Raw genomic sequence first — 26,157 nt, 5'->3', positions numbered from 1 at the left:
CACCCGCTCTCTTACTTTGTGCTGTGTTGTTTTTGTGCTACAACTGAACAATCCTCCTTTGACTGTCACCTGCTCCAAAGACCTGCACAAGTGCCTGCACCAGTTTTGTTTTGCTGCTGAGTTCTGCAGGGCCAGCACATGCAAGTGCACAGAAACTCATCTGACAAAGACATGTGGTACCACATGTCCCTATTCATGGTTTCCAGCTGTCAAAGCACAGCACATCCTCTAGCACTAGCCAGGCACAGAGCTATCTAGGTCAAACAGTACGTAACTATTCTCAGTCTTTGTCCTCAGCAAAGTGGCCAGACTACAGACAGCTAAATCTGTCTTTTGATGCAGTCTTGTAACACTCATCAAGAGCTGTGCTTGAGCTAACTAACATCAGCAGCTGGGATAGGACACTGGGGAGATAACTGAGTGCTGACAACATGCATCATTCAATTATTACTACACTCTGTTCAAGATCACTTCATAACACTTCCAAATCACTTTAAAAATATCTTTTTCTTTTCATTTTGCTATTACCTCCTTTAATAAAAACATATCCCTGCTTTCTAATCCAACAAATGCAAACGGCCCAGCCAATGGTACAAAGTCAAACAAAAAATAGTCTTTCATCAAGCTACATTTTGGTCAAGAAGGAGCAATCACAGAGCCTGGCCCTGTCCCATTTTCTTCTCTTGAACAAAGTCATATGTTGCCTGAGTGTGTGTGCTAAATGAGTGTCTCCTCTTAACCCTTTCCTCCTATGTAACAGCCTGTTCTGTCTGTAGAGACGACTGAATTAGCAGTTTGGCTCTTTCCTGGTCAATGAAGGGTTTATGTCTCATTATCTATTCCTTCTCACTGCTACTGAAGGAAAACAATCTTTTATGTACAGGTTGGGCAGAGAATTGATTAAGAGAAGCCCTGCAGAAGACTTGGGGGTGATGGTACATGGAAAACTCAACATGAGCAGGCAATGTGCACTTGCAGTTCAGAAAGCCAACCACATCCTGGGCTGCATCCCAAGCAGGGCAAGGGAGGGGACTCTGCCCCTCTACTCTGCTCTTGTAAGACCCCATCTGGAGTCCTGTATCCAGCTCTGGATGGAACATGGAACTGCTGGAACAAGTCCAGAGGAGGGCCACAAAGTTGATAAGGGGACTGGAGCACCTACCCTACAAAGACAGGCTGAGAAAGTTGGGGCAGTTCAGTCCAGAGAAGAGAAGGTTGTGTGGAACAAACCTTCCAGTATTTGGAGGAGGTCTACAGGGAAGCCAGAGAAGGACTCTGTCAAGAACTGCAGAGATAGGACAAGGAGCAATGGGTACAAATTAAAAGAGGGGAAATGTAGGTTAGATATTAAGAAGAAATTCTTTACTGTGTGGGTGGTGAGGACTGGAAGAGGTTGCCCCCAGGGAGGTTGTGGATGTCCCATCCCTGGCAGTGTTCGAAGCCAGGTTGGATGAAACATTGAGCAGCCTGGTGTAGTAGGAGGTGTCCTTGTCCATGTCAGGGGCTTGGGACTAGATGATCTTTAAGGTCTATTCCACCCCTCTAAAATCATATGGTATGTATAACTGTGTGAGTTAAATAGAAGGTGAGGTTGGTGATGGAACAGCTCCCCAGGGCAGTGGTCATGACACCAAGTCCATCAGAGTTCAAGGAGTGTCTGGACTATGTTCTTAGTCACAGTTTGGATTTTATGGTAGTCCTGCAAGGAGCAGAGAGCTGGAGTCAATGAACCTTAAGGGTCTCTTCCAACTCCTTATGGTCTTCTTCCAACTTAAGATATTCCATGACTATATGGTAAGTACAGTGGTATATGACAAGTTTATCACAAGTCACACTGCCCTTCTGGTACAGCTCACACAAATCAACTATTTTTTCCAACAGATGTAAAACCTTATATTTTTCAGTTAAATGTGAAATCTTACTCCTTTTTAATAACACATGAGAGACAAGAAGCAGAACAAGAGTAATACTTAAGCAAAACCAATCTATTTTATTTCTGTCAAGTTAGTATTTAATTTTTAAACAGTCAAACAACACAACTCCAGAGAACTGTACCTCTTATAGCTTCCCATTGGTTATCATGACTACTGAAAACATACAAAGCACTTAGAACTTGTTTTAAACAACCTGGAGTTTTTGTAAATCTTCAACTGTAACTAAATACCACACTCAAAACCATCAAATATAGGTACTTTTCATACTGAGTTAGTAATATCAGATTAACTATCCTGCATTGCAAAAATATCTCAGTAAATTTTGATTAAAAAGACTGTATCTGAACTTTAGAACACTGCTTGTACATAAAAGCCTATAAGCAAAAATCTATTAGCAAAATCAGTAAATGGTTCAAATATATCAATAGTTGTATTAAATAGCACTTAGTGGACTAATAAACAATACCTTTTGAAAAAAATTCTTCAGGAAGCTTGCCGTGGATATATTCACGGAATACCTTTGTACTACACTGTTCATAGTCTGAATAGAACTGTTTATGGCAGAGACACCTTCTTTGGCACAATGCATTTAAAATTAAAGCAAGCTGACCACACTTATGTAAGGCAAGTATGTATTGAGGCAGAGCTGTAACAAAAACGCTGTGATGACAATGACAGTAACCACCACACTGTGTGCGTGTACAGATCATGCTTAAAAATTATTCTTTTGCAGAATGCAGCAACAAGAGATACTAGCCAAACATTTTAGTAAGAAACTGGAACTCCTATACCTTCAAGAGTACACCACGAATCACTGCTTCCTCATGAGAAATTACCAATATTGTGTCTTCTGTCACCAGTACTACATAAAGCTGGAACTGAAAAACCACAGCAAGGATATAAACTTAGCATACTCTGAAGAAATAAAACTAAACCAGAGGAGTTGCTCGTAGTAATGCAGATAATGACTTCTGTTACAAATAATTCCACTTTCATATGCAAATCCAGAAAGAAAGAAATTTAGGAAATGGAATTTGGTAACAGTAGTTAAAATGCAATAAACTTTGGCCAAATTAGGCTTCTAGCATACACCCCAAAAATGTCAAAGCTTGATGATATCTGTAGAAGTATGTGCACCAACGTAGCTTCTAAAGTTCTTCAGAATACAGCAGTTATAAATAAATTCAGAACCAAGAAATCTGTTTTCAACTGCAGGAAGTTATTAATTAACAAAATGTTATCTGCAGTAAACTTGTACATTATCAGGAAAGAAAATTAGTAAGTTGACTTCTGGTTTTGGAGGAGAAAAACATTTAAGTCAATTTAATTTAATATATGAGTATATAATTCAATATTTTTAATATAAATCAGTTGAGCATGTTATTCTGGACACTACTTTTGAAAGTATTTTTGAATTTTCACTATTTATTCAAGTTTTTATTTTGAGAATAGTGAAAGAAAGAAGTGTGTGGGTGGGAAGAAAGTGAAATCTTTATTGGGTCATATTCTGCACTTCATGTTTTTACAGCCAATTTTATCGATCTCTTCTCTCAAAAACCTGTACTAGGAGGACACATCTAATATGGGCCAATAGCAGTTAGACCACTTCATAAAACTACTAACATACCCTAGCATTCAAATCCTGAGTGCTGCAATCAAATACTATTGCTGAAATTCCCTGGGTGAATTTCTCTCTCTAACTCTCCTTCTCACTCTCCCTCTGCTCTCCAACATTCATAGTTCCTTCATCTCTGATACGAAAGCATAGGATTTCAAGTTGAAAATCTTGGTTCTTTCATGGAAAAAAGAAAAGAAAGATAAAACAATGCTCATAGAACATACAGCAATTACTCTAAAAATAAATCCAAGCATGAGGGTATTTTATACACTTCTGTCTTCTTATCACAGAATAGGAACAACTGTCTTTTCTAAAAGATTACTGAAATTTGAGTTATAAAAGTGAATGTGAAGAACTTTCTCACTGCTCTCTGATGATTGGTATCAGCACTTACTTTTTGCAGACCTTGTGTCTTCAAGCTAACACCAGGGGTAGAGACAGACACTTGTGACTGAATCGATTCAGTGACAGCTTTCTTCTCAATAAACTGAGCTATTTCATCTTCTAGAAGTTTTTTCTTTTCCCCTAATTTCAGCTCCTCTTCTTGATGCATAAGATGTTCAAATTTAGTCAGTACCTATTTAAAGAAAGCACAAAAACTAACATTTCCAACTGGCAACACAAGGTGGTGATATTACAATATAAAACCCTCAGCAAAATAACACTAAAACGCATGTCAGCTTGTGTTAATGGTCATTAAAAACTGCAGTTATTTCCCTAAACTGTTAAGATTAATAATCAGCAATACAGAAAAATAATAACTTTTATCGGACTGTTCTCATGATCCTGGCTACTACACTCAAAGTACAGGTGGGAAACATGGAAGGCACTAAGTGAATACTAGATTCCCTACTACATTTTTCTGTATCTTTATTGTATCAAAAAAGGAGGCCTTTAGAGATGAACCAATTATCAACAGACAGATTAAATCAAGATGACTCAAGCAGATTATAATGGGGAAGTGTACATTGACCATATTTAATATGAGTAAGTACACAGAGTTAGTCTGGTTGGGGAGTTACTGGTGGGCTGCAAGAAACTACCTATTTTTTAGCTCTTTGACTGGGTTTTTTTGACATATTAATGCACTTTAGTTTCCAGATCTATTTTAACCCGTTTAAACCTACTGTAAAGTTGTATGTGACAACAAAGGGGGTACTTCATCCTTCCTCATCTCCCATTTCCCCACACACAAATTCTTCTAGAATCCTGCTTTTGCAAAGAAGAAACTAACTAAATGTAACAATATGCCTGCTGTACACAGCAGACCTGACAAATTTTACAGGTGCACCTGCAAGTCTCCCCTAAATGAAGGATGTGAAAGAAATCTGAAGTTCAACAGAAATTCCTGGTTTTTTTTAGTTTCCAGATACAAATACACCAGTAAGAGTACATGACAAACGTTCTTTAAGAGTGATTGCATGATCACTTTCCCACATCAGGAGCTTGGAAAACTAATATCCGTAATTCTGCAATATGCAGAGTTAACAAACCACTTGGTATAAATTATACAAGGAAAATATCAAAGGGTTAGCACAGATACTGTGTAAGACCTTGCTGAACCTGCTCTGAACATGGCTAAGCATTCTCCCAATTGGACAGCCTCATATTGAGAAGGACTAAATTTGATTTTTTTTCTCTACAAGTAGCATGGGGGTCTTAACAGATTCAGAAAACAAATATTAAGCTGCCTTCTTATTTAAAACATGCACCTGAATACCTCAAAAAACCTGCTACAGCTTTGCTGGGGGACTGACATACAGAAAAGAACATTCATAAAAATTCATAAAGGTTTCCAATTTCAAATAAACCAGTGTTTGAATACAAATACGCATGACCATGATAAGAGTCTGGCAGAAGGTAGATGAGAAGATCCTATCTTGCTAGTCCAGCTTGACAGGACTAAATCTTCAAAAACAGAGCCAAGATACAGTGTATATTTTCAAACAGTCTTAAGGCAGCTGGGAATAGATGAGATTTTGAAACCAGAACCGAAACAAACCAACAGAATACTAGACATACACACTTTCAAACCTCTTAGCATGAGGGCTAAGTTTAGATTTAATAATTGAATCTGGAAGTCAGGCCACATGGCCCACTCTGAAAAGCCTCAGGAAAGACTTTTTCCTAAAATCTTGGTTTTTACAGCACAATCTATGCACGAAAAGCACCTGCTGTGTTGTTATGGCATGCCAATGTTTCTCAGCACACTGCTAGAGAAGACAAAGAAACACAACCATTATATTCATCACTCTCTTACTTCACCATATCAACTCCTACGCAACAGCCAGCCACCCACTTAAGCCTTTAGACCATAAGCTCCTGCATTCCCAAAACAAGATCCACTTATAGAATCACAGAATCATGTATGCTGGGAAAGACCTTTAAGATCATCAAGTCCAAGCATGAATCCAGCACTGCAAAGTCCACCACTAAACTATGTGCCCAAGTGCCACATCTACACATATTTTAAATACCTCCAGGCATGGTGACTCACCACTTTCCAGGGCAGCCTGTTCTCCAACACTTAACAACCCTTTCAGTGAAGATGTTTTTCTAATATCCAGTGTAAACTTCCCATGACACAACTTTAAGTCCACTTCCTCTCATGCTGTCACTTTGCACTTGGGAGAAAATACAAACCCCAAACTCACTATACAACTTTCAGGTAGTTGTAGAGAGCAATAAAGTCTCTCTCCCCTGAGTCTTCTTTACTTCAGGCTGAACAACCCCAGCTCCCTCAGCTGCTCCTCATAAGACATATTCTCTTGTTTGCTGGTGTCTAATTAATCTGCTAATCCAATCAACTTGTGTAATCAAACTGCTTTTGATTTAAAGCATTACTTTCCTTGAAATATTAAGAAATTATAAATATCAACCAGTGATTTTGTTAAGAACTTAGCTCAGAAAACAAACTCAAGACAGACAGGCATGTTTGCCTGTTGCTCTGTCTCTTCCAACACTGCTGCTTTCTCCTTCACTCTCTGCACAAATCGTTGCTTAATCTTTTCTTCTTTTCTTTCCACTTCAAGGCAGAACTCGCCGCTTTGCCTCAATGACTTCCTGTAGACTGAAGTCCAAAAATGTAAGCAACACTGCAGCACACTGCTTTATTCAGTGTGGAAAACCAACAATCTAGAAAATTATTTAAACAATTAATACTCATTTGAAATATTAATTTCTACAGCTTCCCACACAAAAATTCAAGAAGAAACCTAAACAGAAGCAAGCATCTTATCTTTCTATTTTTTTATTTACATAAATAACCCTGAGTAAAATTACTTATGCTAACAGCTCCCGGGCAATTTACATTTCAAAGTAAATACAACACTTTAGGCATCTCACATTCTAAAGACTTGGTTTATACCTTTCTGACTCCAACATGCATAAGCTTCTTCTTTAAGTTGCTTACTACAAATACACTGAAATTGCCAGAAAAATCTCATAAAATTTCCACATTGTGAAACCTCAGTCTTCAAGTAGGACCATACAAAAACAATTAATCTGGAGCACTAATGTAACAAAAAACTGATTATTCCCATATGAAAATGGAAGAAAATAACAGGATCTTCAAAACATATAGCACTCTTTTTTAATGTCAAAATTTAAATAGAGCAGAATTATATTAATATAGAATTAATTCAATTTCCTAAATAGTTCAACATCCAAAACACAGGGTTACTTTCCAACATGCAACAACCAAAACCTCAAGACTGCTTGTTTTTTCCTGAACCCTCTCTTCCAGAAGTAAATAAACCACATATATACTATCTTATATTTGAAACTATATAGGAAGAGTAAATCAGATCACTGAGCAAATCTCTGGCAAAAAAACCACGTCAGCAGGTAAATCAAACATTATTTTTAAATCTATGCCTCCCTTCTCTTTTCAGTACACAAGATAATTTTTTTCCCTCCAAACAACAGGTACTTGAAATTGAAATGCTTCTTTCATGCCAAAGCATATCACAGCAAATTAAAAGATGCTAGTAATTTATTCATATGAATAAACTACTACAGGTTTGACATTTTCAGAGCCTATACTACCACTGCCAGGCAGTGCTGGTGGGAAATGTTGTGCTTTTCAAGAAATACAAATGGAGCTTGTACAAAGACATACCTCATACACCAAACTTCTTTTGAAAAGAAAACCTGATTAATGACACAAATTCTTCTGTCAAAACATTCACCATAAACCTCTCTAAGTCACATGATTTCAGAGAGCACACCTGGAGGACCACAGCTGTTTTAATGGTTATTGGAAACTCAAAAGCATTGTCTTCTACAACATTTGGCTTAAGAACAGATGAAACCATGAATAATATTCTAGCCTTTTTTCTGGGGCCGTTCTTTACACTTTTCATCTCTTCTAGTATTTGCTGAGTGCTGACTGGTCAGCCTTTCCCAGCTAACATGAGTTACTGTCCTTTGCCAGGTAACTCATGCCTTCCACTCTCATGTAAAATAAATAGGTATGTATATTAAGTATTTCATTTTGATTTATATTTTTAATATATATACACACTTATGTTTTTGTCCTATCTTTTACTGTTTCTATTTAAACCATTCATAAATGGAAAAACTTAACAAAAAACCTAAAGAGTTAATTATTTAGACCAACACTAAGCTTAAACAGCTCTATCTTTAAATTTATGGTGACTGTGCAGTTTCTCAATCCTAAAGTTTCTTATTTGTATTCAAAATATCATCTAAAGAGAGAAGAAGCATCTTGAAATTGCACATGCAGACAATGTTCTTAAGATACCAAGGTCAGAACACTCCTCTTATTCTTTTTCAAGCACTACATGGCAACAAAATTAATTCAGAACAATTACCCTTTTTTGTTTGGGCTTGTTTTGGGGGCTTTTAATCAGCTGTGAAATAATTTAGGTCACCCTGAAATTGTAAATCCCTAAATCCACAAGAAACAGGGGCATGATTTTCACACAGATGTATTAATACACACTGTCTCTAAGTTAAGACAATAATGCTACAGCACAGGTTTTCAAGTGCTGGCAATCTCACACTATACACGCTTATGCACACAGCCAGCTCTGATAGAGAAAATGTTGCCTTTGGGAATGATAAAGCTGCTACAGCAAATGCTAGACTAAGTTAACATGCTACAATCACACCTTCATCTCTTTATGCGGACATCTTTAGACCCAGACTAGGTTACTTTATCAGGCAAAAGCAATTTTGTGTTGAAATTAGTAAAATATTAACTCTGAAAACACTCAACTCAGTAAATAATCATATTACACATAAAAAGAAGAGGATAAATAGAAGTGTATTTTTTAAATTTACTTTGCAGGTGGTTGTGGATGCCAGTACATGTTCAAGTGGAAGTGTTGAAGTGTTCAAGGCCAGGCTGGATGGAGCTTTGAACAACCTGGTCTGGTGGAAGGTGTTCCTGTCCATGGAAAGTGGGTTGGAACTAGATGGTCTTTAAGGTCTCTTTCAATCCCAGCCATTCTATGACTCCATGAAAACCCCCTCCCTCTGGACTGAATTGTTCTGGGAATCACCAAGACAGAACTAAACCAAAATTTCCTTTTCTGCGTGTGGCATACCAGCAACACAATAACCCAAACACTCTTAAGTGTTAGGAGATTTGGGGAGGAAGGAAAAACAGTTCACCACATCTTAAGACAGTCCTTTCAACATTACTTCATCCACTGCTCATAGTAAAATATTTTTTGGTTTATCTGAAGACTGGTTTCGCTGCTATTCTTTTAGCACATTATGCAAATCAAGTTCGCAGGTACTCTCATTCTTCTGGCTTAGACATCCAGAATGTAATACTCTGTACAAAGACACAAAATTTAAATGTCATAACTAATTATTTAAATAATGTATTCTCACTGAGGTTTTGTAGTAAGGGATTGTGAAGAAAGTCTAAACTAATCATGCATACCAACACTACCACCTGCCTTTCTACAGAAGCATAGCTGTGACAGTATTTTCTGTCTGCATGAGACTGAAAGCATGGAAGCCTAAAATTGCAAATTAGACACATTATGTTCATAAATAAAGACTCTTTAGTTAAATTCACTCTGAAGTAAATTTAACTCTCAGTGGGACACAATGTGCACTTTGAACAACACAGGTATTTAAAGTTCATTGAATTACACTTTTAAAAGCTTTCAAATTTGAAAGTAACACTTGTAACTTTTTGCAGAATATTTGACTATTAATTAAGGTATATCAGAAAAAATAAAAAAAAAAATTAATTAGTGGCAGGTATTTCTGGCACTGTGCATCGACTCAGTCAACTAGCTCAGTTGATACTGAGCAACACTAAGGATGTGGTAGACCTAAAGAATTACCAATTTTTTCAGTAGGGGCAAGAAAACCAGGTATTTTGGGTGTGGGCCAATCTCATTCTAAGATGTTTAAAATATTTAGCTCAAGTGCAAAAGTCTGCAGCTGGTCAGATGAACTCCATTGCCAAGGACTTCTTAAGGAAAAGGCCTAACATTTTCAAATGTTAGGTTTCTTTTCTTAGACATGACAAGAGTCACATCAACCTTCCTCTACATATAAACTTCTTCATGTCACTGAATCCTTCCTGGTTTTCTGTCATCATCTTCAAAACAGACTGAAAAATCAGCAAGTTCAAGAACTGCAAGGTCTGAATATCCCAGTTTCAGGGAAGAAAAAAGCAAGGAATTACTCCCCACATACTGAGAAACCAAGATGCTTATGCTACAACAATGTTTAATTGCAATTATAATGGAGAACAAACTGTAATTGCAATGACAGAAAAACAACTAACCCAGAGAATTATTAACGTCAGCAAATGTAAACACACAAGCATATGGCCTGGATATCAATCCTCAGCTTTTTTCAACAGACCCTGGTCTTTCAGTTTTCTTCTTTCAAAATAAGTATCTGCCCATAGGCAACAACTTAAATTGAAAAATGGACTTAAGAAAATGTCCAGCTTCAAAACACTAGCAATCCTCTCCTCCCTTGCAAACGCCTAGGCTAACTAGGTGTGTGTGTGTGTGTGTATATTTATAAGTTTGTTTTCCTGGAAGCACTCTTCATGTCTAGATTTCTGTTTTCAACTATTCCAAATTTTACCATTCAAAACATCTCATCAATTATCTCTTGCTGAGAATGACCTGAGACTAGGAATTAATGTTCCTAACGAACGTAATTGGACCATAAAAAAGGCAGGACCAGACCATCTGCAGAGACACACACAAAAACTTATATTTACTTTTCAACAACAAAGAAATGCAAATGCCAATTTTAAGCAGCAAAAAACTATAAAATTATAAAAAATTCACTTCTGAATTTTATATCCAACACATACTGCATAAAATGCATAAACCACACTCTAAATACTCTGCTATCCATTGACTTCATTGCTTCATTCTTAGAATGCAATTGCAAACTAACAAATTAAAAAATTATGAAATAGCTTCACCAAAAATACAGAAATAGGTGTTTTTAAAAGTGTGCACAAGACAGTCACTTCAGACTTCTTTTCCCTTCTCAGCCCCAGTAATAAAGATGCAAATATATTTTTCTGTTGTATGCTGAAACCATCTCTTTCCACATCTCCTATAAAAAAAGTAAAACTTGCCAACAGGTTTTTACACACATGTAAAAGCGTGTTTTACACACATGGAAGAGTGAAAGGCTTTACAGATGTCTGCCCACAACCTAAGGTAGCTGGACATCCAAGAATTACTGGTTTTGCCTTGCAGTGGCATACAATTTTGGATGAATAAACTACTGTCCTACTTCTAAATCCAAAAGGGTAGTACAGGAATTTCACAAGCAGCTTCTTCCCAATATGCCAAAAGGCAGGGCACTTTGCTACTCAAGTGTCAGTGTTCAAATGCTACAAACAGCCAATTACTCAAGTCTAGCAAAGGTTTTCTAAATTTACATTATTATCAAATTTAATATGTAGACAGGTACATCACAGGCACAAAATATGAATTCTCAACATGCATTTTGATCATTATTTATACAACTAGCATGAAATTTTAATCTTCAGGCAATTACTGCTATGCAATATTAATTATAGTCTAAAACTACAGCTCTTAGAATCCGCATGAATATATTGTAAACGTCTTTAAGGACAAAGAGGATGACAATTTAATAACACATTTTTGCCCAAAACAACTGTATAGTCCCTATTCTAAAAATTATTTAAATGTACAAGCAAACTGGGAAGCATTGAACTTCCTCTATGTAAAAAGACATTTTCTATCACATTGCTGAGGATGACACGTTTTATTGTTTCCTCAGTAACTTGATAAAACATCTTATGGGTAAGGCTGCATTAGTCTGCTAATTACACTGCATACACATCCTCTAAATTCTCTTCTTTTTTTATAGTATCATAAAATGCCTCTCAAAACACCAAACACCTTCTCTCTCGGACATCAGCATCTTTCACTATGCCACATTACCACGGGACAACCACATCTATCCTAGTCTTGCTTTTCTCTTCCTGTTGCAGTAAATCTGGGAAAAAAGTTCATTTTTCTAGATTCTTACAGGATATCTATTCTTATCCTTCCAAAACAAAGACATTTTCAATAAAACTGATTTTACCGAAACGAATTACTAAGTGTACTTTCTTGCCAAAACTCTCTCAATAAAACTGACATCTAGTGGGCCATACGTAAAATCTACACACCAGAGAGAACTCAGCTCTTCTGTATATCCAAGAAGCAGACAACTTCTAAATGAGCTCTGAAGTGTAAAATACTGGGACATTCTGATGTGAACCTGCCACTTCAGGCTGTTTACAAAACACAAACAGTGTAGGGGTTTTACAAAGATAATTCCTTTGTTTGTAGAAGAAAACACTTCTATGGATGATGGTTTTTATAATTTAACTCTTATCCTGAGATGGCTGCACAACATGAAACAGAGCTTCAGAAAAACTGAAGGAACTGGAGTCAATATTATCATGAACAAATCTCTAAAAAAAAATCTTCCCTAGACAAGGATAACAAGACATCAGCTATTAAAACACGTTCTTAAACTTAAACGTAAACCAAATGAAAATGCTGTGGTTAATTTCAGTTGGTTTTAAACCACTTCCACCTTTGGTTCTATTTTTATGAAAAGAATGGATAACATTCTTGTTAAGTGAAGAGAAATGTCAAGAGACCACTGATTCAAGGTCAGCTCAACATAATCTCAAAGAACTAATCTGCAAATGTGCCTCGGTTCAAACAATGATAAACTGGTTTTAATGAAAAGTCTTATTCTGTTTTCATGCCTGGTTTAAGTCAGTATTTCCCACCATGACTATGCAGTAATGCTGCTTCACTAAACCATGAAGGCTTGAACAATTCACAAAGCTCAGGTCTCCCCCAGCAGGATTCTGACCAGTTAAAAGTACAGACCCATGCATTAAAAAAAAAAAAAAAGAAAAAAAAAAGGAAAAAAAAAAAAAAGGGAAGCTGGAAGAGGGAGATAAGAGAACTGGAAATAAATGATTAAACAAAATAGATATAAAATTTTAAAATGCTTCCTGTAGAAAGCAGCTTCGCTACATGAAACAACTGCATGTCTATAACCTTCAGCTTAACTTTCCTTTGGAATCCTCTTTTAACTCCCTACAGTCCAGCAAGAGATTTCTTAACCTGAAAATGCTAAGACATTTGTTATTATGGCAGATAATGTGGGAAGTCAACAGTGTAATCACTTATTTTGTAAAAGTTTTTGCTTCAGTTCCTTCTGAACCTGGAGTCCAACCAAACTATTATTTAGAATCAGATATTCTCAAGAAAGAAAGTAAAACATAATACTAATATAATATGAAAATAATTTAGAAGTTCATAAAGCACAAGTATCTAAAGAAAACAGACATGCTTCCTGAGAAAAATTTAAATCCTTAGGTGTATTATAGAAGAGAAAGATTTCAGAAATACAACTGGCTTTCATGTTTTTAAAAAGAATGCTCATTTAAACCCATAGACTTCTCCATGAAGGTAACTGAATGAACAGCTACCTCCTTCAATTAAAAAAAATTTTCTTTCCTTCTTAGAAAATTTATTTTATGTATCAAAGCTGCTCTGCACTGGGATGATGTGAAGTGAATGGATGCTAAAAGCAAGCACTGCACACCAAGTCCATTACCTGACCGGTTTGTTTTCAGGGCCAATGTCTCTGCGACCCAACTTTTCGAGCCTGCAGCGTCTGTATGACTCATAATATGCATGAGTCTTCTCCTTTAAGTCTTCCATATTTGTGCAAAGCATCCTGCGAAGCTTTATAGTGTCACAGTGGTTCTCATTTTCCACTAATCAGTAAAAAGAAGATTTTATTATTATGCAGAAGTAGCAAAATAGTCAAAATACTTTTTAAACATCATCACCTACTTTGTTCACTAAATATACTTCTAGGAAAAGGTATCTTGTTGTTTATTATACCTCTTATACTTCCTTATAATTTCTAATATACACACGGAAGTACTGAAGACCTGTAAGTACTGGTGAACATATTTCAACTGTCCTGATTTCCTGATTGAGCTGAAAACGACCACATTTCTCTCCTTTTTAACCCTCTTTGACAATCACAAATGTTTGAAATTTGGTAGTGCTAGAGATACTGCCACTATCCTAACCTGCCCAAATACTACACACACCATGTCATACCTTGATCCCAAGAATGCATCAGTGTGGATGATACTACAGGTTAGTGCATGCCTCAAGTATTAATTGCTAAATTCCTTATACTGTTGATCCAAAATATAATCAGCCTAGCATCAGTGAAATAGCCCCTTTTATTATTGGTGAATTTTATACTTCAACAACTGCAAAAATCTCATAAAAATACTTTTAAGAATTCTTTTACCTTTTACAATGCCCCAAGGGTATTGACGAGCTCTCACCATTTTGTTTCCAATTTTCACCTTCTCCTTACTTCCTACCACAGCAAATGGCAAATAACCCTGTAGGAGTGGTACCAGTTAAGTCTTATGTGTCAGCACTCTTATGTAAAAACATAAAAACACTTCAGAAATAAATTAGGGAAGAAAACACCATTTCAGAAAAAGCCAACAGGCAGTTTAAAACCAGATATCACCCCTAGGAGATCAGCAGCTAGGTAGTATCTACTGATAAAAAACTCTACAATAGAAGCAGAAGGAGCAGTTGATAGATCCAGATGGGTGTGTTGACAACTCAGAGGAACCTCAACAGGCTAGGGAAATGGGCCAATAGGCCCTTCATGAAATAGAAATTAGAGTAATGCTAAGTCCTGCATGTCAGAAGGAATAAGCCCATGCTCCAGCACATGCTGGGGGCCAGCTGTCTGGAAAGGCACCTTGCAGAATAAGACATGGGGCCAACGACTTGGTGAACAGCAGGTTGTTCCTGATTCAGCAGGTCTGTCCCAATGGCAAAGGCAGCCAACTACGTCCTGAGTTGCACTAGGAAATGCCAGCCCTAAACAGAAAACCGCTCTAGAACATATGACTAACATTCAATCAGCGCTCATATCCCAGTAACACATGACAATCACATGTTGGAACCTGTGCTGTGATTACTGCTGTGGGCTTGGCACAAAGACAGGCTGGGCACTGAATGCCTGTGTGCTGACCCACAACAGCTGACCAAATAAAGAAACACCATTACCTGGAAAATAAATCACTAGCAGAGCATGGAAGTGGTAAGTAACAAACCACATTTCCCCACATCAAAAGGTCCTGCTACTGATGGACAGCTGTACATTCTCACTCCCTGGCCAGGTAACACAGGTTGGGAATGCACAGCCATGGGCTCCAGCATCCTGGCTTCTGTTCCCTACTTTCAAACCCCCGTACACACAAACATGGTCACGTGCACCTACAAACACGTGCACGAGAGCAGCAAATACAGAGTGCTCAAGGCAAAGCCATCTAGCTTCACAGCCTTAGCTGAGAGCTGGCAGCTACCCCTGGGACAGTCGGCAAGGACAACAGAAAATAAGCCAGAGTTACATCTGACTTCTTCATCCCCAGAGAAAATCTGTCCTAATTTCAAAAGAAAGTACTAAATAAAAGAAAAAAAGCAGGTGTAAGACTTGCTATTGTAGAAAGTTGTAGACAGAAGGCACCTAAATAGCTTCGCTACCAGATGTAAAATTGTATCTGCTGAGGAAAAGAGCAAAGTCAATCTCTCCATCTATAACAGTAATTTTGTATTAATTAACCAGGTATTAGAAAAACCATTTATGCATGACAACCTCTTTTATGGTATCAACAGGTATCAACAGCAGAGGGCAGGAAGATTTACAAGTAGGGAAAAAAACCCCAACACATAAGAGCTTTTTAAGGAGAAGAATAAACAACCTCATGACATACAAACTTAAAGACAATGGCGGCAGCAGTGACATTAATCAGCATTATAGAATGATGCTTTAGTACCGAAGTATCAATATTTTTGTCATTTACTTACATTTGTGATGGTATTAATCTCAGAAACAGTTTCATCATCAGTAGGAAACTGGTATAACCGGATGCCGTTGCTAACTAATTCACTCATTATTTTCTTCTTGAACTCTTGTAGCTCAGATTTAGAAATGCTGTCCGCTTTGCCTATAACTGGTATAATGTTCACCTGTGAATGACATAAATTATATGAAATGTGTGAGACTTCAATTTTGAGGTGGCAACTTTTGTAAACAGAATTGGTTTTTAATTAGCTGCTTTAAAACTTCCTCCGCAGACCAAAACTTTCCATCAATTAATATCAATTTTTGACAAACAACGAAAAATATTCTCATGGGCATCATTTAACTAACTAACAACCAATTATTTAATATACTCCCTTAAAAGTAATTGATTCTAAGAACAAGGAAGGAGGTCGTATAGAGCAACGTACTCAAACGCAAGCAATGCCTACTTATTAAATAAATGCCATTAAGTATTTATATATTGGTTAAAAAAAATAGATTGTTTAGGTTATAGCAGCAGGGGACATGGCTCAGGTGTTAAATGAAAGCTGTCAGTCTAAATACAGAAAGAAAAGGAAGCTGGCTACCAAACCCTGCCTACCCCTGAGCCTCTTCCTTGGGTTCCTTTCAGATACATCTTCTTCACCTAACCACTGCAGCACAGTTTCTCCAGTATCTGACATGAGCAGAGAAATAACAAAGGCTAAAGCTTCTTGCTTACCAGTCTTTACACTAATTATTCAGAACACAGAATTCAGTTCTATTAAACTGCCCTATTTCCTAAAATAGTTATGGCAGTAACTTGGAAGCAATAGATGCCAATTTTTTCTTACCAATACTATCACCACTCCCAAAATACACATTTTCCAGAACTAAATGGAAATAATGAATGCCCAAATGGAACTAAATGGAAATAATGAATATCCAAATATTTTGAAAGAACAACATAAATAACTCTTCCAGATTTCAGAAGATGAAGTGTTTTACAGAGTTCCTTGTTCACAGATGAAAAAAAGGAAGGAGAGGAAAAGAAAAAAAAAAGAAAAAAAAAAAAAAAAAAAAAAAAAACTACATACACACTTTCTATTCTTCTGAATATTCTGCCTGAATGGAAATGCCTAAATGTCAAGAACAGATTCAAAATGGATATTTTTCAAATAAGACTTCTGTCTTAAACAAAATGTCCCAAATAAAAAGAAGCAAGCCAGCTCTGAAGTATGACTTCCAAGATTACCTGATGGTAGTCCTTAATTACGCAGCATACATGATCTAAGCATATATGGAGTAAAATATCTAAAATCAAATAAAATTATGGAATATATTTTTCTAATAATTGAACTAATTTAGAATTGTATAAACAATCTGTTGCACTAGGAGTAATTCACACCTTCAATCAAATGAGCTGAGGGACAACAACGTAGGTTTTCTCCAATATAGATCTAAAAATGGATGGAACAGAGTCCTCACAATTAAATTAGCCTCTACTCTTTTTCAACATGAAAGTTGTCTTTTCAACATGAACGTTTTTCAAGCACTCACTAATTAGGAGAGAATTTCTTAGAAAACAAATAGCAGAGAAAGTCTACCAAGAACAAGAGCAAAATGTAAAATCATCAGAAACTGAGATTACAGCTATCAACAATGACATTAAATCACCGCAATGGCATAAAAATTGAAAAACAAAATTAACTCTGGCTTTAGATAAGCAACAAAGAAGGAATAGAAATACATGTAATTGAAATCACCGTTGGTTGCAAGAGCAGGCTGATTTAAGTGTACCTCTGTGAATCAGTATAAAAATTTCTGAAGAGTCTTTCTGACGGGAAAAAACCCAAAGTAAAACCCCATGATACTTTACCGACTAACCATAACCTGCATACAATTCTGTGAGAAGGAATTAGAACTGCAGAGCTCTTAGTTGAATAATCACTATTTCCAGCAACGAAGAGTACAGGAAAACATCCCCTTTGTCTGTGAATGAAACCTGGCTGGCCTGTAGTAATGCCATCCTAAGCAAAACTAGAGGATTTTCCAGTGTCTAAATGCTAGAGTCCAAATTCTTAGCTGGTCATCCAGTTCATAATAGAAAAAAATAAATTGACCATAGATACTCTGTTTTTTTCTTCAAGGCCTGCAGAGTACAGGATGAACCTTATCTATTCCAAGAACCTTCTCTACCTCTGAGCTGTATAATCTGCTATTGTTTTGTAGCAGCAGACTGTAACAAGAGCACACAGCGTACACGCCAGTGGATTTAGGAAGAAACTCAAGACAGCTTTTGACATAGATTTACACATTTGATGGATGCATGTGGCTGTTACCATCTTCTCTTTATGGAATCCTGTACTCAGGGAATACACCCAGGGACTCCCACATCCCATCCAGGGAAATTTCAAGTTCTTAATTGCCACTAGGAGAATGCAGTACTACTAAAAGCACCACAAACATGCTCCACAACAAGATGGAAACAAAACTACAGTTAAAGCGTATAACTCTTTCTGTGTGTACATGGATATTTCTATAGTAAGATCAGAAAGAATCCATTGCAAAGGGATAAAACACCAGAGTTACATGTGGTTTATGCTCTCTCTTTGCCAAAGCAGAATTAAAAATTTTTGCAGTAGGTGGCTAGAAGCCAAAATTCCCCAAAGCAGAATTACTTTTGGTTTATCATGATGGAAGTATTTTCTTAGGATGCTGGAATTTGAAGATCTATATCCTTTTCTTTTGAAAGAAACACTGTTTTAAAGGAAGTTCAGTAAAGAGCAGGCACAACCCAGAAACCAACAACATAGCACACAGAAATGTGCTCTCCCCTACCTTTGTACCACCATACCTTCCCTTCTCTGCTATTGAGAAGTTCAGAATGCAAAATACATCCACAAAATGACAAAAATCCCAACCACAAATGTGGACTAGACAGCCGATTTGATCCTTGCTATCTTGGAAAAACTTCTCAGAAACAAGAAAACGCAGGAAGAAAATTTAGCAGGAGGGGCTCTAGTACAGCACAAAGAATAAGGCGAAAAGCACAGCAAATGCATTTAAGTTTTCAAAATGTTCAACATTTCAACAAATTAAATCCAAATAATATAAGGTTTCTTAAAAATTTAGCTTCACACAGCCCTATTACAGGAAGAAAGTTAAGGATTTAGAAAATGCAAGTAATTTCACTAGAAACTGTTATTTTAAAGCTTTCTAAAAAAATCACTATGTTAAAACACTACTGCAGCCTATCACAGAAAAAGCCACATTGGCAGGGTGTTCTGCTCATGATTCTTCATGCTTCTTCAGTTAGCTATAACAAAGATCTTCACAGTGTTCCAGAGCTTTTTATATGCCAACTTTCCAGCAGTCCCAAAACTAGAAACAATCTTAATTAAAAATAGTACAGCACTTATGGAAGGTTACCCTATCCAATCTCACTACAATGTTTAGGGTTTAATAAAAGTAAAGTTGGTGTGGTTCTACTTTTTTTATTATTTTTTTTAACTTTGTTGTGCTTCTTTTTTCAATGTTCTTCCTATATGTCTCTCTCTTTTTGATTTGTAAATAAACAAGTGATGAACTGCAAGCTACTTGCAGAGCTCATTTATTTTGATCTTAAAGTATATCAGTACCAAAAAAAAATTACAAAACCAAATGCATCAATATAGAACTGAAAGATGGTAGTGGACCTAAAAGCTACAAGATGCTTTAGAAAGTAAGACAAATTCTTGGAACTGTTTCCAAGTCTTACCTTACTGTCTAGGCTTCTCATAGTTAACAAATCTATGGTTTTTAGAGAACGGCCTGTAGGTGAAATGAAATAGAGGCAGACATGGATGCGAGTATCATGGTAGCTAAATAAAGAACGTATAACTTTCAGTTCTTCCTTGAGATAGGCTTCAAATTGTGCATCTACATAATCCACTATTGGCTGATAGCTGTAGGAAATAAAATTTAACAACCAGATATTAGCTACTCCTAAACAGAGACAGACTAAGAAGGGAATTCTCTTGTATTGTTCTGCAGATTTTTGCTTTACATGTCAAAAGGCTGCCCTAATCCTAATTTCTGAAAAGCAACTCAAAAAAGAATTGTGCATCTAATACAAACAAAATATTTCTTAGCTACCATTAGTGAAAAAAGCTACATAAAGTTAATTATTATTATAACCAAACTACCCAAGTAATGTTTTTAAATTTTTGCAATTAAGTTGTGCAAATGCAGAACTCTTAAATATAAGGAAGATACAACAACCTCTTAGGTACAATATGGGAAAAGAAAGAATATGCAACTAATAGTACCAAGAAACAGGATAAATTTTATCTTCTGTTCTGTACTGTACTCTATGCGAGAGAGCTCTTAAACAATTGACAAAAACTAAAACGAGAAATGTTAGAGAATAAAAATCCAATTTATACTAAGTACAGTTGAAGTATGCTTTATCCTACTTAAAACCAAATTCTAATGTGCTTTCAAAAAGAAAGTTTTGCTAGATGTAGAAGCAGTGCTTAGGGAGGACCCTTGCATTTCTCCTGCTCCACAAAGTTTACAAACCAGATCAAATGCTATCGAAATCCAGAAGCAGGTGTTACACACAAAATCAAAAGAACAAAAGGCACCTCCCATACCACACATCAAAACCTCTAATAGCTATAATAGTATCTACTTGCATCTCCTTCATCCAATTCACCAGCAGCGGCTATTATCCGCTCATATCATAAGCCACAGCTGTCAAGATAATCTTAATGTGATTCTCTAACCTTTTATTATATGAGTACCACCATTTAGGTACTTGCATTGCATAAATTCTTTACAATTAAGTTGAAAAAAACAAAATCTGCTGAGACAGTTCAGTCCTGTAAAATTTTATGAAAGCAGAGACTCAAAAAAAGTTCTCAAAGACACCAGTGTGCTGCCTCTACATCTTCTGACTAGGCTGACTAACACAAAAAACAAAGGTTTCAGTAATCCACATGATGTTACTTCCAGTTTAAGGTCTTCAACAAGTTACAATCAAATTGTTAAAAACCCTGTAGATCTAATCTATACAATCTAGAGTACTTTATAATGTGGTTGACTGTTTAAAAACCTGCCCATTGAACTCCCTGCTTTTCTCCACCCCAAAAGAAACTACTGCATGTACACACATTTATAAAAGATTAAGAAAGAAAAGATTTCATAAAGAAAGGAGCAGAGCTCATCTGAATTATAAAATAATTTCTTACAAGAGAAGAACAATGTGTTTACTTTGGCACACAGGGAAAACAGTTAACCATCTATTTGGAATACATGTAAGACAATCACTTACTACAAAGCCCAAAGAAAAATCAACTTAAGATCAAAGCTTCAGCATAACATAGTGACAAGAGGGCACTTACCTATCTGCTTTGTTCACCTGGTCACCAAATCCCACTGTTTTTACAACTGTCAGCTTCAAATGAACATTACTTTCCTGGAGTTCAAAAGTCTGGGCTCTAAGTCGCACACTTGACAGAAAATGTGTTGATGGAGTGTCCTCAAAATCAGTGTTAAACAAACTGCTCACCAAGGCTGATTTCCCAATTCCAGTTTCCCCTAAAGTTAAACAGAAGGGTTGGAGAAGACACTTTTCACATCAAATAAATACATAATAATCACAGAAAGTGTACACAAAAACTCAACTGATTTTTCTGCGTAAAATTGCGCATTTGTGCATTCTTTTAGTGAACACTAAATATATTTTCATTACTTTTTTCATCCTAAATATAAGGGTAAATTATCAGCTAATGAGTAATGAGCAGAACAGTGTCTTGACACTTTGGTATCTTTAAAAGTCTGAATTAACTTCCTACAGATTTTTAAGTTAAGCGGCTAGCTGTGAAACCAGAGATTCAACAAACATCTTTTAAGAATAAGGGTAAAAAATTGAGCAAAACATTTGATAAGTATAGAAACACTTCAGTAATACCAACTTGGAATTTTAGAATTGCTTTAATCTGATGCTCTTTGTTACAGGTGTTAAGCCCAAATTACTCAAAAAAATCCAAAAGGCTGCTGATAAATGAGTAAATGACTGGCATACATTTTCAACATTTTTTGGTCTTCACATTGTTTATGAAGATGCTACATACAAACCCAAATAAAGCTGGGAGAAGGGGTGGAATTACAGTTCATGCTTAACATTAAAGAAACTGTTTAACATTACAACTGGATTTAAATTCCAGTCACTTCCTAAGATGGGTATACCACTAAAGCCTTTAGGCATCCAGATACTACTCACCAATGCAAAGAATGTTGAAACAGAAGCCATGCTTGATGGATTTCCTAACCAGTTGGTCAGGTAAGCTATCCAACCCAACATGCGCAGACAAGGACAAAGTTCGACAGCCAACATTTTGCTACAGAAAAATAATTTCAAAGTATCAGTTAACAATGGCAATAAAAATTCTACTAGAAAGCTAGAACTCATTCCTTATGATTTCACACACAATGAGGAAAAGCCAAAGTCTGAAAGAAAAAGACTTGTCAAATGAGCTTTATTCCATGATTTGAGAAAAAAAAAAAAAGCCCCAAACCAAACAACCTTATAAAATGTGAATGAAATAAAGTAGACAAGTCCAACTGAAAAGTGTATGGGAAAAAAAAAGATCACAGTTGGTTTGCTCTTAGAAAATAGGAAAAAGTATTAAAAAAAGATCTAAGCATCAGAATTCAAAATAGAAAGCATAATTAGAGGAAGGTGTGCATTACCAAACGGAACTCATTCTGCGGAGCAGGAACTGAAATTGCTATTTATGTCAACTAAAACATTATCTACACTCATTTTATGCACCAGAACTCTGAGACAGCATTACATTTCATTAGAAATATCTAAAGGTGCACATTCCTTTTCAAACATCAGCTAGCAGTCTAGAATCATGGCATCAAGGCAGTGAGCACACTAAAATGCATAAGGCTAAAAGGAAATATCTTGATCCATACAAATGAACTGTATTTTTAAACAAACATTACATATCAGAAGTAGAAATGGTGACAGATCCATGCTATTCTTTCTCTTATATTTCCAATCCATACAGAATTGGAAACCATTATTTCCTGTGAACATGCATATGGTCAACAGCAGGACATTTTTTAATTTAACACTTAAAAGCTCATTAAAGTGACACCTTTTCTAATAGGGATGTATAGCAAGTCTCAGAATTCTTGTAGCTAGAAGGATATGGATATTCCTTATGGCATATACTCATCCTCTTCTTTATTTGCACAGGACTTCCTTGTATGGACTTACAGACTGCACTGCACTAACTGCACCAAATCTCATTTTACATTCCTCTAATTAGATAATTCCATTTTAGACTAATATGAGGGAAAATGCATATGCAAAGTGAACAATTTAAAGAGAAAATATGACATCTTTGGGCTGTTAAAAAAAATGCACATTCAAAGCACATCAGAAAATAAAATTTCTCAAGGCATTCTAACAGAAGAAAATTACTATTAAAAAGTGTTGAGAAACATTGAGACCTGTCAGTTTCCTGTCCATTTAAAGACAAGTGGCTGCAGAGTGGCTGCAGCACATCTAAGAACTCTAGCTGCTCAGTCTGATACTCAAAGCACCTCTATTGCCACTAGGATAAGACAGTTCTCTAACACAAACCATTCAGCCTCCACACCAAAAGCCAGTGCAAGCGGCTCAGAGTGACTGAAGAAGGGAGGCCTTTCACCTTCATGTCACCAGCCTAAATCCCAACCTCTGCACTGCCATTTGTAACTCTCCAACCAAAAAAAACCCTCACAGGAATAAATGTATTTCCTTCTGATGTCCAGATGGTAGAAAGATAAATTATTTTGTCAGCAGAATTGCCTTGTTAAGGCTTAGGGCTTGACTTGCCTCGATGATCTCAGACCTGGAGGAGGTTAACAAAGCCTGGGGAGAAGGATGTGCTAATGACAGTGGACACAAAAAAATTAAAATTTACAGGCCACAAGGACATTTGGCAGAACACCCAATATAAGGAAGAAACTAACAAAGCCAACTCAGCAACTGTGCTGAAATCAACTGACTCAGCTCCAAGGAGATTTTAGCAGGAGGAGATTGTGACCACCAAGTCACAGACCACCAACTCAAGAGAAGAGAAAAACCGTGAATGTGGACTAATTAGCATGACAAATGAGAGAATCTCTAACCAACAGAAGGTAGAACACTAATTAAGAAAATTATGCAACTAGTAGCCAATGACCCTTGATCTCCTTGTTTGCTAAAATCTATAAATGTAGTTTTGATGACTGGGCAGCTAGCATTGTGTGGGTTATCACCTAGCACCCCACTTTGCACAAACTAGAATAAAGAAATAAGAGGTAGCTTGTCTCAGTGTGTAAATTGCTGCTGCCTACCAAGCAGCGAGCCCTCTTTCAGGACAACACCTTCCTTCCTTACAGAAGAATCACTGTCTAAACCTATTCCACCTGACAGCAGCTGAAGCATTCTCTTAATAGAAAAGCAGTAGCCCACATTTTTCCTTCTGAAATTTTCCAAGGATATCATGTGTTTGTCCCTCTGCTACTGTCTAACAAATAAGCAGAGAAATTAAGTCCACAAAACTGACCATATTGTATCTGCATTCTTACTACTTCTAAAAGAAGTATCACCTCGTTGATTACCTAATTGTTATCACCTAAATATCACCTAACTCACAGCTCATTCCTTCCCTCAACCCCATTTTTAAAGGTTGGTGGCACAACTAATGTGTCTGTATTTCTCCAGATTCGTTACACTGGATGTGGCTCTGAGCAACACGGTCTAATGAAAACTGTCCCTGCCCAGAGCAAGAGGGTTGGAACCAATCTTTTTGAGATCCCTTCCAACACAAACCATTCTAAGATTCTATTATTTAATCAAATATTTTGGTTTATATAAAGTTGTCTTGACCATTAAAAACAGCATGGAAAAAAACGTAGCCTGAGATGGTGTAACATTTAAAAATTATTATTTCTTTCAGAAAGAAACTTGAAAAAATAGTAATCTTTTAAACTTACCACATATTTTTGACCAAAACTGCACAACGCCATGCTATACCAAAGCAAAAGCTAAGTCTCAGACTACATGCATTACTTTGCATAAACCTCGGCAGAACGAGACTAGCAGTCTAAAGCAAGAAACTAGCTGGCTGCTGGATTTGCAGACGTGACTGAAATTTGCCCTCCAAAACTCGAAGAAAACCGTAACCAGTGTGTGATTATGCAGGGAGTGAGGGTCCCGCCAGCCCAGGCGGCTACGCGGAGGTCCTGGGAAGGATGCCGCGCCCCCAGCCGCGAGGCTGGGCATCCCATTAACGCGCCCATGGGCACCCCACATCTGACTCTTCCTGAGCCCCGAGTTTTCCACTACTATCTACGCCCAGCACCGTCCTGTGGATGGGTTCAATGTCTTCAGAATATAAAGCTGACAGCTTTGCCATTACACAGAAGTAATTCTTCAGTAGATAAGATTCAACTTATTACCTGAAAAACGCGATACGCCAAGGGAGCGCTAGGAAGAGTGACATCTGAAAACATGTTCCTTTAACAAGTTCTAAAAGCCTGGCAGCTCTGGGAACCAGACGGCGTGAGGAAGGAGCCTTCATCTCCCCCGCTAATCCGACCGCACCCTGACGCGGCCCTCGCCGGCGCCCGGCACGGACCAGGGGCAGCGCCCGGTGCCCCGCAGCGACGGCAGCGAGGTACAGGCGGCACTCCCACCCCTTTGCACGGTGCAAACGCCACCCTCCTTCCCCTCCCGGTGCCGGCGCTGCCGGGCCCCTCCGTCCCCTCAGCCGCGCCTCAGGCACAGGGGGCTGCTCACCAGCCGCTTCCCGCACCGCGGAGGGGACTTACCAGGTGCCCGTCGGCATCGGAAGCGGCCATAGCCCCGCCAGAGAGACACAGAAGGATGGAGGAGAGCCGGGAGAGAAGGACGCAACCAAAACTGCCGCCGAAGGGGAGAGTCACGCGGCGGGGAGGAGCGCGGGGAGGGGACGCGGCCGCGGCTCCGCCGCCGGGGCGGGCACTGTTGGCGGGCACCTCCCGGCCGGAGGGCGGCGCGGTGCCGCCGCCGCGGCAGTGATTGCTGGGCATGCCGCCGCCGGGAGGAGGGGCTCGGGCAGCGGCGGCTCTACCGCGCCCGCACCACCACTGCCACCACTATCACCAGCAGCGGCAGTAGCGCCGGCGGCGCGATGGGGT

The 26,157-nt window shown here is 37.7% G+C and overlaps 1 protein-coding gene across 1 annotated transcript; it reads right to left on the bottom strand.

Annotated features, from left to right (window-relative positions):
* Nucleotides 1-1,974: 1,974 nt before the first annotated feature.
* On the bottom strand, nt 1,975-26,119 carry SEPTIN10 (septin 10). The gene is given in 10 exon segments (XM_068180273.1): nt 1,975-4,129; nt 6,492-6,594; nt 6,596-6,622; nt 13,672-13,834; nt 14,389-14,485; nt 15,972-16,133; nt 19,709-19,895; nt 21,336-21,531; nt 22,217-22,334; nt 25,810-26,119. Coding segments are annotated over 10 exon segments (1,560 nt in total). The 5' UTR covers nt 26,050-26,119; the 3' UTR covers nt 1,975-3,862.
* Nucleotides 26,120-26,157: the final 38 nt, after the last annotated feature.

Source organism: Anomalospiza imberbis, chromosome 2 (genome assembly GCF_031753505.1).
Source record: "Anomalospiza imberbis isolate Cuckoo-Finch-1a 21T00152 chromosome 2, ASM3175350v1, whole genome shotgun sequence".
Taxonomy (NCBI): Eukaryota; Metazoa; Chordata; class Aves; order Passeriformes; family Viduidae; genus Anomalospiza; species Anomalospiza imberbis.
Note: the sequence above shows the minus strand (reverse complement) of the source record. Positions and strands in the feature narration are given on the sequence as shown.